This window comes from Ostrinia nubilalis, chromosome 30, assembly GCF_963855985.1.
Source record: "Ostrinia nubilalis chromosome 30, ilOstNubi1.1, whole genome shotgun sequence".
NCBI lineage: Eukaryota > Metazoa > Arthropoda > Insecta > Lepidoptera > Crambidae > Ostrinia > Ostrinia nubilalis.
This window is the reverse complement of record NC_087117.1, coordinates 6,390,404-6,404,484: the sequence shown is the minus strand read 5'-3', so window position 1 is coordinate 6,404,484 and position 14,081 is coordinate 6,390,404. Positions and strand designations below refer to the sequence as shown.

At 41.7% G+C, this 14,081-nt stretch overlaps 1 protein-coding gene across 1 annotated transcript in view; it reads left to right on the top strand.

The window, feature by feature from the left end:
- Positions 1-14,081, top strand: part of LOC135085951 (U4/U6 small nuclear ribonucleoprotein Prp4) — a 48,989-nt gene that overhangs the window by 8,244 nt on the left and 26,664 nt on the right. Inside the window, exons 7-10 of the mRNA XM_063980735.1 lie at positions 632-767; positions 1,755-1,879; positions 4,948-5,078; positions 6,866-6,950. Of these exons, the coding sequence (XP_063836805.1) occupies positions 632-767; positions 1,755-1,879; positions 4,948-5,078; positions 6,866-6,950 (477 nt within the window). The remainder of the gene's footprint in view (positions 1-631; positions 768-1,754; positions 1,880-4,947; positions 5,079-6,865; positions 6,951-14,081) is intronic.

The following is a 14,081-nucleotide window of genomic DNA, read 5'->3' as shown; positions in this document are numbered from 1 at the left end:
GTGACTCACACTGTATAGGGTGGATATTTGGTTTGTGGTTTATTCGTCCAAGATATTTGGTCATATTATTATACAGAACTATGAGCTATTTGTAAGAACTAGGAACTAGGACATTTATCATCAGAGTACACAATAGATCCCATTGTGAATACTTGACGTGTAAGTTTTTGAAATACATAATGTATGTTATAGGTTCTTTTTCATAAAACTATAAACTTTTAGTCAATTCACTGTGGTGTCACCAAATTTTTTCAGTTTAGGATTTTATTTATTAACTAGCGGCCGCCCGCGACTTTGTACGCGTGGATCCCGTTTTACCCCCTTAGTTATGCCTACGTCATAACATCTACCTGCATGCCAAATTTCAGCCCGATCCGTCCAGTGGTTTGGGCTGTGCGTTGATAGATTACTATGTCAGTCACCTTTGAGCTTTATACATAATATATTTAGTACATAATATATTTAGATGAAATTAGTTTTCTAAAAACTTGTTAGAAACTGTGTTCGCCAACCCGCCTGCCAAGCGTGGCGACCGAGGCAAAACAACCCATATGGGGGAGGCCTTTATCCAGCAGTGGACGTCATTTGGCTGAGACGAACGAATATTATTATTAATTTATCTACCTCCCAGGTCAGGACTCAGCAAAGTCTGGTCAGTACCGGACTGCACGCCGCTGCAAGTCCTCAAAGGCCACTCTTGCAACGTCAGCAGCGCTGTGTTTCACCCGCAGGCCGCGCTGCCTAACCACTTTAGAGATAAGGTACGTGTCGAATTAAATTAGATAGAGTCCGGCCGCCGAGCAGATAGAACTTCGTGCAATGACCCCAAGCTACCCATCCCTATCGCTCGCGCGTAATTATATTGCTGTTACGCTCGCACACTCACTGCGGGCGCCCGTCGCACAGTCGTGAAAATTCTACGTGCTCACAGACCGGGCTTTAGTATTAATTGTGAAAAATCAAAAACGCGCGGGGACTTATACAGGGTGGAATTTTGTAATGCCACCTGGAGGGAAAGTACTCTTAATATTGTAGCTAGAAACAATTTCTCAAAGAAAACATTACTTTATTTTTGAAAAGAAATAGAACTGCAATCAAAGATTTCCAAAATTTTGCTTACCACACCCGGGAATCGAACCAACTAAAATCTGTTAAAAATTACACCCTGTATTTTTATTACATCAATCGTTAGGGTTAAGTATAAGGATGAAGTCTCTCTTACAAACTTGATAAATCAAATGAAAGGAAAACCATGAAATCTTAAATTATTTTAATTATGTACAGAAAATTGTATGGTATGGTAGTGAATTTTCGAAAATTTTTCGAAAATCTTTGAATGCAGTTCTCTTTCTTTTAAAAAATAATGGAATGTTTTCTTTCAGTAAATTTTTCTATCTACAGTATTAAGAGTACTTTCTCTCTAGGTGGCATTACAAAATTCCTTGTATATTTTCTTGTAATGAGGGCTATCGTTTTAGCGCTCACCAGTTAGCGCCACTGTAGAGTAAGGTCCTGTCACTTGCTAGTAGCGAAGACAGTGGCACCAACTGGTGAGCGCGAAAGTGGTAGGAGGACTATCGCATTTGCACTCATCAAGATGGCGCCATTGTAGAGTAAGGTCCTGTCAATCGCCAGGGGTGCCAACTGTTAAGTATAAAAACGATAGCCCTCATTACTTTAATGTGTACTACCCATGAGATGGGCGTAGTTTTACAAAACCACCCTGTATATTATTTTCTTATTTTTCCATACAGATAAAGAACACCAAAGAAGGCACATCAGATACGCCTGAAGCGATGGAAGCCGACGAAAAGTCTGCCGCGTGCACCATGGCGTCCTGCGCCTATGACGGGACCGTGTATCTGTGGAACTTCAGCAGGTAGGCAGTGACTCGCCAGTGGCGCCAAATCACCGGATAGTGGCGCCAATTCACTATTTGGTGGCGCCAAATCACTACATGGTGGCGCCAAGTCACACAATTGTGGCGTCAAGTCACACAATTGTGGCGTCAAGTCACACTATTGTTTCGCCAAGTCATTATGTATGGGGCGCTAAGTAACTTATTAGGGGCGCCAAATAACTATTAAGGACGCCAACTCACTATCTAGCGGGCCTAGCGGCACCATGTCGCTTCCTGTCACTCGCTAGTGGCGCCAAGTTACTTGTTGTTTTGTTGTACAAATCTCTATTTACACTTACTGTCACTAGCTGAGGCGCCAAGTCACTCACTAGGGGGCGCTAACTCACTATCTAGTGGAGCCAAGTCGCTTGCTCACTCACACAGTCACTCGCCAGTAGCGCCGTTAGTAACAAGTTGCCAAGTCATTCGCATGTGGCAGCAAGTGACTAGCTGTGGCGCCAAATCACTAGCTGTGGCGCCAAGTCGCTCACTATTACTAGCTAGGGGCGCCCCATGTCACTCCCTAATGGCACCAAATGGCTCGCTATCTAGTGGCGCCAAGATAGTAAGACCGATGAAAAGTCTGCCGCGTGCACCGGCGTCCTGCGCCTATGACGGCACCGTGTATCTGTGGAACTTCAGCAGGTACGTAGAGTGGCGCCAAGTGACTCGCCAGTGGCGCCAACTCACTATTTACACTTACTAACGCTAGCTGAGGCGCGAAGTCACTGGCCAGTGGCGCCAAGTCACTTACTAGGGGGCGCCAACTCACTATCTAGTGGTGCCAAGTCGCTCGCTATTAATGACTCGCTGTCTATCTAGTGGCGCCAAGATAGTAAGACCGATGAAAAGTCTGCCGCGTGCACCATGGCGTCCTGCGCCTATGACGGCACCGTGTATCTATGGAACTTCAGCAGGTAGGTAGAGTGGCGCCAAGTGACTCGCCAGTAGCGCCAAGTCACTACAATAGTGGCGCCAAGTCACTGATTAGTGGTGCCAAGTCACTGATTAGTGGCGCCAAAAGTAACTCACTGTCACTATCTAGTGGCGCCCCAAGTCATACTACTATTACTAGCTAGGGGCGGCCCAACACACTATTTAGTGACGCCAAATCACTATTTACACTTACTGTCACTAGCTGTGGCGCCAAGTCACTGGCTAGTGGCGCCAAGTCACTATAATAGTGTCCTGCGCCTATGATGGCACCGTGTATCTATGGAACTTCAGCAGGTAGGTAGTGGCGCCAAGTGACTATTTAATGACGTCACATTTACTGTCACTATCTGAGGCCCCAAGTCACTGGTGTCAACACGTAGTGACGCCAAGTCACTATTTACACTTACTGTCACTAGCTGAGGCGCCAAGTCACTCACTAAGGGGCGCCAACTCACTATCTAGTGGAGTCAAGTCGCTTACTGTCACTCGCTAGTAGCGCCGTTACTAACAAGTTGCCTAGTCATTCGCATGTAGCGTCAAGTGTCTAGCTGTGGCGCCAAATCACTAGCTGTGGCGCCAAGTCGCTCACTATCACTAGCTAGGGGCGCCCCATGTCACTCCCTAATGGCACCAAATGACTCGCTGTCTATCTAGTGGCGCCAAGATAGTAAGACCGATGAAAAGTCTGCCGCGTGCACCATGGCGTCCTGCGCCTATGACGGCACCGTGTATCTATGGAACTTCAGCAGGTAGGTAGTGTGGCGCCAACTTACTATCTAGTGGCGCCAACTCACCATCTACTGACGCCAAGTGACTCGCCAGTGGCGCCAACTCACTATATTGTGGCGCCAAGTCACTCGTCACTAGTTAGGGGCGCCAAGTCACTCGCTGTCACTAGCTAGAGGCGCCAAGTAAATCTGTTTCACTGGATAGTGTCACCGCTGTCGCTATCTTTTTCCGCCAAGTCACTAGCTAATGGCGCCAAGTTGCTAGCTAGAGACTCAAGCCCGTGGCGCCAAGTTGCTAGTTAGAGACTCAAGCCCGTGGCGCCAAGTTGCTAGCTAGAGGCGCCAAGTCACTAGCTAGTGGTGCTGTCACTTTAGTGGCGCTAAGTCGCAGATTAGTGGCACCAAGTCACTGCTGCCACTAGCTAGTGGCGCTAAGTATTGCCAAGTCACTTAGGCGCCAAATCAAACCCCAGTGGCGCCAAATCACACCCCAGCGGCGCCAAGTCATTTAAAAGTCAAAAATCTACCTTTAAAGTTATAGTTAAGGTGGTTCAACTCAGCCTTGTTCTTTGTGTCCCGCAGCGAGGCCCCGATGGCGTCTCTAGACGGGCACGGCCCATCCCGCGTGTCCCGCGCGGAGTTCCACCCTTCGGGACGATTTCTGGCCACCACAGTGTTTGACCACTCCTGCGCCAAATTACTCGCTGTCACTAGTAATGGTACCTAGACACTAACAAGTGACGCCGAGTCACTTTAGTGGCGCCAAGTGACGAGCTAGTGGCGCCAAGTCACTTGTTATCACTAGTTAATGGCGCCAAGATACTAGATATTGGCGCCAAATCGCTATATAGTGGCGCCAAGTCATACTCTGCCACTAGCTAGTGGCGCCAATTCACGTGCTGAAGAATGTATTTTGTGTGTCCCGCAGCGAAGCCCCGATGGCGTCTCTAGACGGGCACGGCCCATCCCGCGTGTCCCGCGCGGAGTTCCACCCTTCGGGACGATTCCTGGCCACTACAGTTTTTGACCACTCCTAGCGGCTGGGATAGGACACTCTCTGTCATTAGGTAGTGGCGCCAAATCGCTATTTAGTGGCGCCAAGTCAAAAGCTAGTGGCGCCAAGTCAAAAGCTAGTGGCGCCAAGTCACCGCTGTCATTTGCTATTGGCGCCAAGTCATAAGATGTCACCAGTAATGGCACCCAGACACAAGCTAGTGTCGCCAAGTCACTGATTAGTGGCGCCAAGTAACCGCTGCCACTAGCTATTGGCACCAAGTCACTAGTTAGTGGCACCAAATCGCTATTTATAGGGCCAAGTCACTTTAGTGGCGCCAAGTGACACGACAGTGGCGCCAAGTCTAACTCATTTTTTGTGTCCCGCAGCGAAGCCCCGATGGCGTCTCTAGACGGGCACGGCCCATCCCGCGTGTCCCGCGCGGAATTTCACCCTTCGGGACGATTCCTGGCCACTACAGTTTTTGACCACTCCTGGCGGCTATGGGATTTGGAGACCGGTGAGTTTGAATCTTTATTTCTGACTAGCGGCCTGTCATGGCGCCAAGTTGCTATTTAGTGGCGCCAAGTCATACACTGTCACTAGTAATGGCGCCAAGTCATACGCTATTTCTAGTAACGGCGCCAAGTCACTCGCTAAGGCGCCAAGTCATTTAAATGTCAAAAATCTCTGTTCTTAATCTTTATTTCTGACTAGCGGCCGCCCGCGACTTCGTGCGCGTGGATCCCGTTTTACCCCCTTAGGGGTGGAGTTTCGTAAAAATTCTTTCTTAGCGGATGCCTACGTCATAACATCTACCTGCATGCCAAATTTCAGCCCCATCGGTCCAGTGGTTTGGGCTGTGTGTTGATAAAGCCTGGTCCGTGAGCACGTAGAATTTTGTCCAATGACCCCAAGCTACCCATCCTTATCGCTCGCGCGTAATTATATTGCTGTCGCAACTGTGCGACGGGCGCCCGCAGTGAGTGTGCGAGCGCGATAGCAACATAATTACGCGCTAGCGATAAGGATGGGTAGCTTGGGGTCATTGGACAAAATTCTACGTGCTCACGGACCAGGCTTTAGATCACTATCTCAGTCGCCTTTGAGTTATACAGGGTAGAATTTTGTAATGCCACCTGGAGGGAAAGTACTCTTAATACTGTAGATATAAAATTTTACTCAAAGAAAACATTCTTTTATTTTTGAAAAGAAAGAGAAATGCATTTAAGGATTTCTGAAAATTTTTCAAAAATTCACCACCAATCAATGCAATTTTCTGTAAACAATTAAAATAGAAAGAAAGATATATTTATTACAATGGACATCACACAAAAACAGGCAATTACATAGAAATGACAGTGGCACATAATAATGGAAGAAGAAAAAATAAAAACAAGAGTAAACTGAGCAGTGCCACCCATTCACCAACAAGATGCCCACTGCAACGGGACCCCACTCAGCATATGCCGTGGCCCACGGTGACGAAGGCCACGGCGCTGGTTTTCAGTGTGCCCCATGCCGAGTGAGGGTTACGGACCATTGGTAAAATAAATAAAATAGTAAGCTGCATAAAATTGTCTAAAATAATTTAAGATTTGATGGTTTTCCTTTCATTTGATTTAACAAGTTTATTAGAGAGATTTCATCCTTATGCTTAACCCTAACGATCGATGCATTAATAATACAGTGTGTAATTTTTAACAGATTTTAGTTGGTTCGAGTCCCGGGTGTGGCAAGCAAATTTTTGGAATTGTAATTGTATTTTTATTACATCGATCGTTAGGGTTAAGTATAAGGATGAAATCTCTCTAACAAACTTGATAAATCAAATGAAAAGAAAACCATCAAATCAATACAAAAAACCATAAATCTTAAATTATTTTAATTATGTACAGAAAATTGTATGGTATGGTAGTGAATTTTCGAAAATTTTTGAATGCAGTTCTCTTTCTTTTCAAAAATAAAGGAATGTTTTCTTTCACTAAAATGTTATATACTTCAAGTCAAGTTGTATACTTCCTGCACATTTATGTACAATTTAATGCTGTTGAAACATTGTTAAACAAATAAAATAAAATAAAAATAAATAAAATATCTACAGTATTACGAGTACTTTCCCTCCAGGTGGCATTACAAAATTCCACCCTGTATATTTAGATTTGTCAATCAAACAAGTAATTACGAAGTTATGATGCGTTGAAGTTCCGTCACAAAGTGCTGCACTTTTATTTAAGCACGCCTTGACGTCACAGGGCTCTTCTTTTGAACTATGGCGCGCTTTATATCTTAATTTTTTGTTTTCAGCAACTGAAGTTTTGCATCAAGAGGGACACGCAAAACCTGTGTACAGTGTCGCCTTCCAAATTGACGGCTCCCTCGCTGTGACTGGGTGAGTGAGTCCACATCCATCATCATAAATAAAATAAATAAATAAATATCCTTGGACATTTTACACTGCGCTTCTAGTCCCAAACTAAGCACAGCTTGTACTATGGGTACTAGACAACGGATATAAACATACTTAAATACTTTTTTTTTGTAAATACATACTTAGATAAGTATGTATTTACTATACTACTAATTTTCATACAAAATAAATTTTATGAAATCCGATTTGTATGAAAATTAAAATAATTAAAATAAAGATATCAATTTTCTGACTTCACCATACCATTTATATGACCATGTTAACATGGGCTAGTGTCGGCTCATATACCCATTTACCTAACACCCTGTATATAAAAAAAGCTTGTAATAAGTCGGGTTTTCCCCCCTGACGCAAGAACCGATTTCCACGGTTTTGCATTCGTTGGAAAGGTCCTCGGGCTCCGTGAGGTTATAGCAAAGAAAATTCAGGAAAATTTAACAAACGAAATTCCACGCGGGCGAAGCCGCGGGCGGAAAGCTAGTTATACATAGAAAACACCCAGTCCAATACAAACAAATATGTTCATGCACACAAATGTTTGTACTGTGCGGGAATCAAACACGCTACCTCCGGAATAGTAGTCCGTTTCGAACCACTACACCAAACGGCCGGCCGACAATCATCATCATTATCATCATCATCATCAGTGCATTTAAGGTCTTTCGCGAGCTGTCATCGCCTTTCGCGTTGTCAACCGCGAGGCGAGGCGTTTACGTTACGGTGCGGATAAGTGTATTATTATTTGTAACCCAGATTAACATATATTATATGGCCGCGGCGAATACCAGGCCTGTTCATCTCCGCGAGTTTACATCGAAAACAAAACACGCACGATGGCCCACCTACAGAATACTATTCGAAAGGCCTCACATACGAGCGAACATTGACTCACGTACGCGTATTCTTGTGTATGATGGAAGTAAATAAAAAAAATGGTGTACTAAATACTGTGCAGTATTTAACTGCCTAAATAATAATAAAAACACAGAATGTACTTTTTTAAGTTGCCTCAAGACGCTGAGAGGTAAATAAGTAGTTAATATTATTAATGATAATTCATGCTAAATCATGTATTTCCTCCGCCATTTTCCGCAGTTTGGCATCTCACGTCACATCATTTTACCGAAGTCAGCCCTATAGCTTCGGCGTAGTGCCTATCACTGACGTTTGTCAACAAAATGGTGCTTGACTCTTGAGACAGGCTAAATTACACCATATTGTTAATGACATTGAGCATACATTTTTTTAAATACCTTCGCGAAGTAAAACTTCTGTACGTAGTACTTATTATTATTCTCTGGTCTGGCGTTCACTAGCTCTTAGTCTATGAGCCGGTGCCTGAGTTAGACCTATAGAATAGAGAAGTATGTAGGTAGGTTTAGAAAAATACAAGAAAACTACAATTTTGAGTTTGCTAGCGACTTTAATAATTCAAGCTGAAGTTATATAGACTTTTAATATTACATTAAAAAAATATATATGTTTATTTCGAACCAGGGTCCATATAGTGTTAGTAACAATGTAAGCTTAAAACTATGTTAGTATTAATCAATTAAATAATATAAATTATTATTATTAAAGACATTTGTATATGTGTATACTATATGTGTAATAAGCTATTTTTAACCAATTGTCTAATCAACTCGGAAAGGCACCGTAACGTAAACGCCTCGCCTCGCGGTCGTCAGCGCGCGAAAGGCGATACGGTATTGACCTTTTTCCGCGTTGATAAGTATGCTGTGAGCTTAATTAACAAAATTAGTTTTTAATATTCATACATGTACTCGTCTTCAATACATATGTTTTGGTAATTAAATTGACCTTCTGGGCAACCGGGCATACGATTGTTTTTGATTTCATTCTCAATGAATTTTGAGTTGACATCTTCTTTTGGAAAACATTTAAAATTGACCCTGACATAGCCATATGGGCAACGTTTTAAATTGGAAAAGTTAAACTCAAGTCCTCGTGTCGTTCTTGTAAGTTCTTTTTCACCGATGGCCTTTTTAAGTCTGTTAAATGATTCTCCCACATTGAGTTTTGAGTTTTTTGAGGAATCAAATTCATCATAATCAATATCAATATTCACACACACCCCATTGATTGCAATTTTGCCTGTTGGACAATATTGGCTAACTGGTATGATATCACGTTTCGTTAATTTCTTTTCACCAACCGCCTGTTTATTTCCGTGATGTGCTTCCACTGTTTGTATCGTTAACGTTTCTTCGTTTCCGAGTCGGTCTGTGATATCGTTGTTCTTATTTTCAATGGTTTTTGTGATTTGCTGCGGCCGATGCGGGATTTCCATCGTGAAAACACTAGCGAGCGCACACAATAGCAATAATACGGTCTTCATGATGCAAGGATTGATTCCTCTATGCAGGAAAACTCGAGTATTAATGTCGGTTTTAATAACTTTGAGTTACTTTATATAGTGTGTGACTTATCAACATTGTGTTATGGCTATAGAGGAGGTTCTTTTGCTTACACTTTTGTATTATTCATCATCATCATCATCAACAGTCCGCTGCTGGACTATGAGCCTCCTCCACTATAGTGAAGGGTTTTGCCATAATCCCCACGCTTGGCAGGCGAGTTGGAGATCGCAGTTTAAAAGATTGATGTTTTTCAGAGAGCGCTGCTGCCCGTTCTCTGTTTGATATATAGTCCCCAAGTCGCCTCTTACGACACCCGCGGGAAGAGTAGGGGTTGGTGACAAAATGTATTCTACTCTGCCGTCACCACACGGCTTACATGCTCTGTCACGTCATACCGTGCAAAACCAAAAAATCGAAATCAAAAATATTTATTCAGTTTAGACCACAAGTGGCACTAGTGCCTCAGGCACACAGTGAGTTAAGCGCTAAAACTATAATTAAGTGGTGATATAAAATTACACACCTTGTATAAACATACAGAAATGAATAAATATGGTGATGTCATGCGATTAGAGCATTGACGAATTTCGTATTAACAATATTAATTAGTGACAAATATGCATATTGTTCACCACAAAATCGGTTGGTAGGTATAGATGTAGTGCATTGGTTCCCAAACTTATTCGAGACGCGCCCCCTTTCGACCATACAAAAAAATCCGCGCCCCCTCCTCCAGTCAAGATTATTTATTGGTCGTATCGAGCAGTCTGGAATGCATTCTCTCAGCGGTCGCAGGTTTTTTATACTTAAGTACACAGATGACCCGCGCCCCCCTTTAAAGGTCTTTGCGCCTCCCCTGGGGGGCGCGCCCCCCACTTTGGGAACCAATGGACTGTAGTGCATAACTCAGTGGGCTATTCCACTTTGTTCACCTAGGTGAATTTTCTCATTTCACCTCGGACGGAACCATTTGAGGACACTAACGCCCGCCAGAAACGTGGCCTCTCACTATAGGCCTTATACAGTAGCTCAAAGTTGCACAGCGTGCTATGGGGCGGGCTGTGCTCTGTGTTTCTTTACGAGATCGAATCAGAAATGAGGACTCCGTAAACGAACTAAAGTCGCCGACATAGCCCGATGGATTAGCAAGCTGAAGTGGCAATGGGCAGGACACATAACGCAGAACTGACGGCCAAAGGGGCAGCAAGGTTCTAGAATGGAGGCCGCGTACTGGAAAACGCAGCGTGGGACGTCCGCCCACAAGGTGGACCGACGACATCATAAAGGTATCAGGAAGCGCTGGACGCAGGCCGCTAGCAACCGGGCAACATAGAAAGCATTGGGGGAGGCCTATGTTCAGCAGTGGACGTCCTATAGCTGAGATGATGATGATGACGCCCGTGTTCACAAACATTACTATGAGGTCTCACAGTGCGCGTGGACGCACAGGGTGACACACGAACCAATCAGAGCTCTATTCAGCGCTGTGCGTTCGATTTACTGCTTCACTTAAGCCAGCATCGTTTGTGAATACGGGCGTCTAAATTCCACTTTATTCACCCAGGTGAAGCTGGACTTCTTCTCAGCACTGGCCCATTTATTGTCCCGAAGCAGTGGTAGGGTTAATACTGGGACGTGTAAAAGTGCTTTTTAAAAGTTTTATACTTTTATGAGGATATTATGAAGAAAGTGCGGAGGTATGGATTATGCTGAAGTCTTCCTCGATAAATGGGCTATCCAACACAAAAATATTTTTCAAATCAGACCAGTAGTTCCTGAGGTTAGCGCGTTCAAGCAAACAAACTCTTTAGCTCTATAATTAATTTTAAGTATGACGAAAACTGTTGTTTCCATGCAGAATTAAAATAAGGAAAACTTTCTTAAATGACTACTAATAAATTAATAAATTAATGTGTAAATGAATTAATATTTTAACCTGTTTATTTCACAATACAGGGTGTTAGGTAAATGGGTATATGAGCCGACACTAGCCCATGTTAACATGGTCATATAAATGGTTTGGTGAAGTCAGAAAATTGATATCTTCATTTTAATTATTTTAATTTTCATACTAATCGAATTTTATAAAATTTATTTTGTATGAAAAAAAAATTAAAATGATGATATTAAATTTCTGACTTCACCATACCATTTATATGGCCATGTTAACATGGGCTAGTGTCGGCTCATATACCCATTTACCTAACACCCTGTATATTGATTAATCTCTACATTATTCATTAATATTAGTCACTGTTATCATTATTGTTGAAATACAAATAAAATCATAATTATTATTTCAAACCTACCTATGCTCATACTAGCTTTTTCCCTTCTATGATCTGAGGCCCGCGGCTTCACCCGCGTGAAAGAAGAACGGTCACGCCCCATACAAAAAAATCCCAGACCCGACAGAAACGAGACATACCTCAGTTTTTTTGTCATGTCGTAATTAGTTAAATTATATATTTTTTATATGCGAAATCTATGTTTAACACCAAAATATTGCCCTATGTTTTTGTTCTGGCGTTACACAAAAACTAATACAAAATGCCTATTTATCTACAATGTATGTATCTAAATGTCTGTTACAGCTTCTATGGAATGTATCTAGGTGACCTGGTGATACAGCCGGATTATACAGGGTGGAAACGATAAGTGATCTCACTCGATTATTTCTAAACTTTACAAGATATCGAAAAACTAGTTACTGATTCTGAAAGTGCTTCACGAGCTCTTTCAAATGGTACCAATAATAGGTTACAGATTATGGAAGCTGGTAACATTGAATTATTGGATAGATCCAGTTTATTCTGTAATTTATTATTTGATAGCTAAGTATGTAGTTTTGCACGTAACAATTTTGGGGACTGTTTGCACGTATCTACTGTTGGTATCTGATCTTGTGCCTTGTTATTCTCATTATCATTGTCATGTTTGTTGTTTCTGCTTTACTTAAACTTATGCCAAAATGTGTATGTGTCACCGTTGCTCAGTTGCGTCTTGTTTTTTAATGTTTACCTGCGCCTCTCCACCACTACAATCAGGCGACCACTGAAAACCAGCGTCGTGGTGCTACGCACTGCGGCGTTATGCTGAGTGGAAGCCTATTTGGCATAATTTTTAATTTTTTTTTATCGTATTAATATTCTGTAATTTGTTGTTCTAATTTGCCAAATAAATGTATTTTCTCTCTTTCTTCTGATACAGAGCTCATGAAGCACTTTCAGGATCATTAACTATACAATGTGTCCGGGCATGTAGTGATCAAACTTTAAGGGCGTAATCTATGGACAATTTTATCGATGAAAATACTTCAAAGGGGCTTGACCCATTTCTCGAAAAATTACAAAGATTTAAGTTTTGAATTTTAAGTTTTCACCTCTTCCTTCAAAAACAAGTGATAGCGTGGGTAGCTTAACACTAATAAGCAAAAATATTATATCATGCGATAAATAGCCAGTCAATAAAATTATTTATTAGCAGAAGTAGAAAACAGATACAAGTTTCATACATTTTAATGTAGTAAGAATGGATTTAATTAGAAAAAAACGTGACTTTTTTCACTTCCTTTTCAATTATTTTCCAACACAAGAAAAACCAGGTCAGGAAACCGCTGGGAAGTATCTTTGTTCAAAAATTACGTCGAAACTAATTTGTAGAATAGCTCAAATACTAATAATACAATGCAAATAAAACATACCTTAACGACCTGGTTTTTCTTGTGTCGGAAAATAACTGAAAAAGAAGTGAAAAAAGTCTTGTTTTTTTCTAATTAAATCCATTCTTACTCCCTTAAAATGTATGAAACTTGTATCTGTTTTCTACTTCTTCTAATAGATAATTTTATTGGCTATCGCATGATATAAAATTTTTGCTTATTAGTGTTAAGCTACCCACGCTGTCACTTGTTTCTGAAGGAAGAGGTGAAAACTTAAAATTCAAAACTTAAATCCTTGTAATTTTTCGAGAAATGGGTCAAGCCCCAAATTTGAAGTATTTTCATCGATAAAATTGTCCATAGATTATGCCCTTAAAGTTTGATCACTCCAAGCCCGGACACATTGTATAGTTTTTTGATATCTTGTATAGTTAAGAAATAATCGAGTGAGATCACTTATCGTATCCACCCTGTATAATCCGGCTGTATCTCCAGGTCACCTAGCTAGATACATTCCATAGCAGCTGTAATAGACATTTAGGTACACACATTTACTAATTTTGGTGTTAAATAGGCATTTTGTATTAGTTTTTGTATAACGCCAATTATGGATTTCACAGCCGGAGGATCGAAAAAAAAACGATTTTTAATACTTATTTAATTAAAATAAAATAAAAGAATTACAATAAAACTTATTTCCTAATATATAGTATTGACCCGATCGATGTAAGATTATGAGTGGCGTGATGGCGCGCTGGCTCGGCGTCCGGTCGTCGGTCACGTTGGCGGTGCACGGGTGCGGCGTCAGCGTTTACTTGGTTTTGTGGTCTTACGAAATTGGGCTAGCTGATGGACTTTGGTGTCAGCAGCCTTCATACTAGTGGAATACGTAATTCGCCTGAACAAAAACAAAGGGTAATATTTTGGTGTTATACATAGATTTCGAATATAAAAAATATATAATTTAACGAATTAGGACATGACAAAAAAACTGAGGTATGTCTCGTTTCTGTCAGGCCTGGGTCACAGATGACCGTTCTTCTTTAGCAT